The 4,888-nt window shown below is 32.6% G+C and overlaps 1 protein-coding gene across 1 annotated transcript in view; it reads left to right on the forward strand.

Annotated features, from left to right (window-relative positions):
- LOC134277893 (glucose-6-phosphate 1-dehydrogenase-like) overlaps positions 1–3,659 on the forward strand; it is a 31,563-nt gene extending 27,904 nt beyond the window's left edge. Inside the window, exon 12 of the mRNA XM_062760190.1 lies at positions 3,151–3,659. Within this exon, the coding sequence (XP_062616174.1) occupies positions 3,151–3,244 (94 nt within the window). The 3' untranslated portion in view covers positions 3,245–3,659. The remainder of the gene's footprint in view (positions 1–3,150) is intronic.
- Positions 3,660–4,888: the final 1,229 nt, after the last annotated feature.

A 4,888-nucleotide genomic window follows, 5' to 3' on the forward strand; every position in this document is an offset into this window, starting at 1 on the left:
GAAGAGCTTGCAAAATTACAATTGGGAGACATTTCGTTGGCTGCCGTTTTATCATGGTTAAAGAAAGGACATAAACCAACATTGAGATTAATTGGGAAGGAACCACCCATTGCACGAAAACTACTGCATAAATGGGACAAACTAGTTCTCAAAGATAGTGTTCTTTACAAGAAATGTCAAGACTCAGAGGGAGAATTTTTGCAGTTAATACTTCCAGAATCCTTGAGATATCAAGTATTGGACTCTCTGCATAATTATTCTGGTCATCAAGGAATTGAGAGAACTTTCGCACTCGTGAAAAGGAGATGTTTTTGGCCAGGAATGTATTCCGACATTCAACATTGGATCAAGAAATGTGAGCGCTGTATGATTGCCAAGGCTCCTATACCAACTGTTAGACCGCCAATTGGAAGTTTGATAGCTCATAAGCCATTGGAAATTGTCGCCATAGATTTTACTCTCCTCGAGAAATCTAGTGATGGAAAAGAAAATGTGCTTATCATAACAGATGTGTTTACAAAGTTTACACAAGCTATAGTGACCCCAAACCAAAAGGCAGTTACAGTGGCAAAGGTATTGGTGAAAGACTGGTTTTTCAAATTCGGCATACCTCATCGTATTCATTCTGATAGAGGAAGGAATTTCGAAAGTGATGTAGTCAAGGAATTGTGCAAGATCTATAACATTCAAAAGTCAAGGACGACTCCCTATCACGCCATTGGGAATGGACAGTGTGAGCGATATAATCGTACGTTGCATGACAGATTAAAAACTTTACCACCCGAGAAGAAAAAGCGATGGCCTGATTATCTAGCTGAGATGACATACATCTACAATGCAACTCCACATGCGTCTACAGGTTTGTCGCCATACTATTTAATGTTCGGACGAAACCCACGTTTACCGATAGACTTGCTTTTAAATTCAGAGGAGAATCAGGAAGGTGTGGATGACTGGATTCTAGAGCATAACAAGAAAATGCAGGATATGATGAAGTTAGCTTCAGATAACATAGAGAAAAATGCTGAGAATAGACGAGATCGTTATAATGCTAACGCACATGAAAAACCTATTCCAGTAGGATCCATAGTGTTATTAAAGAATCACATTTTGGGCAGAAACAAGATTCAAGATCATTGGAACTCAACTCCATACAAAGTACTTGAAAAACGTGAAAATAACGTATACACAGTACAGTTGTTAGATGGTTCAGGAGAAAAGAAAACAGTTACCAGAACAGAACTGTTAAATACAGGAGAGTTTTGTGATTCCCTGAAGAAAGTCGATGCTGTGGACAACACCGAAAAAGATGAGGGAAGTGGATGGTCAACTCTCTATCCTCAACCTATGGAGAAAATTTCAGCGCAGAAAGATTCCAAGGATAAAGAAACACAATCAGACATACCAGCAGACCGGTTACAGACAGATGTGAATGGTGATGATTCTTCAGTGGGAATTCATAGTGAAAAATGTGAATCAAGTGAAAAATGTGAATCTAGTGAAAAATGTGATTCTAGTGAAAAATGTGATTCAAGTGAAAAATGTGAATTCAATACAAATACTGGAAACTCCGTACATTCAGAGGATGCAAGAGAAAAAGCAGGGAAGCCGGTTCCGTTGCGCAGATCTTTGAGAACTACCGCAGGAAAACATTCGAATCCGAACAAGTTGCCACAATCGGTATTAGAATCTCAAGAAATTTTTGTGTAAATACTGATTTGAAACAGACATTTTGTAATATGTTTGAAAATAAGTGTATATTTGTCTTCTGGAAAAATATTTTTTTGTGTGTGTATATTTTTTCAATTTTTTGCTGTGGAAAGCAAAAATACTTAGCAGGGAAGAATGTGATGTGGTGATTTTCACAAAAGAGTTATCTCTCTTTGTTTTCATACACTGTTTGTCATTGAGGGTAATTTCCGCATCTATTTTTAGTAACAGAAATTCTGTTCAGCTAAAGTATTTAAGATTTTTATTTAAAATAATTTTTGTCATTGTCATTTTTCAAATAATGATGGAAACTACACACAAGTTTTTATTTAAATGTATTGTTTAATATTTTGATAATTTCAACATCACTTCCTGTGATCACGTGACTTCATAGTTTATGATTTTGCACGAAATGTTTCGCGCTATGAAGGCTGTGTGTTGAACAATAACATTGTTGAAGCTGAATTATTTCTAGCTAGGTGTACCAACTGTAAGTTTACATTTTTTTAATATAACTTTGCTCATAATAGTAAAGTATGTTTTGGTAGGGTTATTTTAATATTTGTATAAAAGTCTGAAAATATTTATTTTAATAGAATAAGTTCAGCATGTTTTGTTGATAAATGTTCCATATAATATTGGCTATTCATTTTATTTCTGGTGATGTTTAATAGACTTTTGTTATGAAGAAGTTTAAAATTATTTTACGAGACATACTTTTGTTATTGTTTACAACTACAATTAGAGGTAACATAGGTATATTGATTTTTGGTTAGGTTGTACAGTATCACTGTGGTCGACGGTGACCTTGACCTGAGTTTATGCATTGAGGCCCTAGTTGGGGTAAGATTTATATGAAAGCATGTTATATTTATTCATGAGATTATTATGAGTGTAATATGTTATAAATCTTTATAATGAAAAGGTCAACTGTCCGTCATATTTTGTAAAATTATTTTTATTCATATTTTTTAGTAATGCTTCATAATATTCATGTGAATTTACATTTGTAAGTAATGTCATGTTTTTCTTATTTTTCATTTGTACAGCACACTGTCATTTATTACTGCCAATATCATTACCATTATATTAATTTGTAATATCATTGATATTCATAATTAATAAACTTATAAAAAGAACAAATCTGGTTATCACATTTGTTTGGATTTAAAATTCTAAATCTTTTATAAATTATCACTGTATATAATAGAGGAAAAAATTCAAGGCCATTTGCTTTCATCAGAACACAATTTTAATTTGTAAAAGATAAGAGGACATAAGTACATATATTTTATAAAACTAGTCATTTTACCAGAAGTACAAAAAAATACAAAGAATAAACTATCTTCAAATCTATGCCATAAATCTATCAAATAGAGGCCATGATTGTCAATTTTTATCTACTGATTTTCAGAACTGACATTTTTTCTTATTTTACAGTCGTGGTCCCAGGGAGAGTGACGAGTTGTGCTCACGGTTTAACTTCATTTATACGGGAACATACAAGTGGGAGAGACCAGCTCAAAAGATGTGACGTCAAACCGCGAGAGAATCTAGCTCACAAGATATGACATCAAACACTGGGAACTGAAAATCCAGAATCTGTTGATAGTCATTAGAACTGCTAGGCAAAAAAATTAATTTCTTGGTTCTCAGACCGTCCCTCATCTCTTCCAAGGGTGCCTCATTGACCCTTTCTATCGCTAAATCAATAAAATATAAACAAATCACCTCCCTCAACATTTTTTGAGGTTTTGTACAATGTAAAAAGCTGCCTCGTCATGTTTTGGGGGAAACAAAAAAGTTTTTAAAAAATTGCCTCCCTCCCTCATCATATTTCTTGAAAAAAGACCTGAGCAACAAGTAATTAACTTTGCATGGCCTTACCTAACCCGAATAAAACTGTTGATACAATTCATAAAACCTTGCATGTAAATGAGAACGAGAAACATTTATTCTTTTAAAATTGCAAGTAAACTGCTAAGTGAATACTTAAATGGAAGATTTGAGATTTGTCTAGTTGGTAAAAATGAACATTTTTAGATTTTGTTCAAGCATTATGACTCAAATGGGGGCTTGGAAGAATATTAGTGAGGTTTATCCTTGCTATACTAAGATATCATTTTGATACATTTAAATACTGTAGATCACTTAATTTTCGCGACACCTTATTTTCACGAGATAGTCATTGACTCTTTATTAGGGAAATAAAATTTTCACGAATTGTTGTCATTGCTCTATATAATCTTAAGGAATTCTATTATACGCAAGAATGAAATTTTCGCAAGTATACCGCCTTGCGTAATTACGTGAAAATAAAATTCTCGCCAATAAAAAGTGATTTACAGTACTCAGAAGGAGAAAGATAGATGAAAATTATGGAGTATAATTAAAAATGTGTCACTTTTACTTATTTTTTAGTCTTTTGGTAAAGTTTGAGGAAGTCACACTTGTGTACTTTTTGTTATTGTTAGTTATATTACTGTGTACATGTTTGTTTGTTGTTTTTTTTTAACCAGTATCATGCATATAACTTTTTAAAAGAAAGGTTTTTAATTTATAAAATCTTTGCACTTTATTTATAGATGTACAATGCAGTAAACATTAGTTATAAAGAACTCATTTATAATGAAATATTAGTTATAGGGCAACTTTTTACATATCTTATAAAATAGTACCTAGTATTATTTTGGTTTGTAATGCTTCTATTCTGTATTTTTTAAAGAATACACTATAGTATTGGACCATCTACTACATGTGAATTTTACTTCATTTCAGTTTTGGATGGATATTTCTCTGATATTTAGGGAAAATAAAGTTTTTATTTATTAGATTTTTATATACATATATGTACAGGGTTATAAAACTTTATTGATCATGTGCCGCCAACCCCCCCCCCCCCCCCCCCATCTGAGGTTCGTTGTTGCCTCATTAGGGAATTCATCATCTATACCTGTTGCAGAATCATAAATTCCTCCGGTACCCTTGAATTGATGTATCTCAGAACTCAATTAATTAAATTACTATGACTTCAGATAGACATATCAAGACTATTAGAGTGAAGATCACGTTTTTGTAAGATTTGTCTCAGTTAACATGTTTTTCTTAAAATGATTTTACAACTGTTTTTGAGGATTTTTTTTTCTTAAAAAAAAAAATAACCTTGTAGACCACTCTG

Source organism: Saccostrea cucullata, unplaced genomic scaffold, assembly GCF_032062105.1.
Source record: "Saccostrea cucullata isolate Sc308-1 unplaced genomic scaffold, CSIRO_AGI_Scuc_v1 ctg1250, whole genome shotgun sequence".
Taxonomy (NCBI): Eukaryota; Metazoa; Mollusca; class Bivalvia; order Ostreida; family Ostreidae; genus Saccostrea; species Saccostrea cuccullata.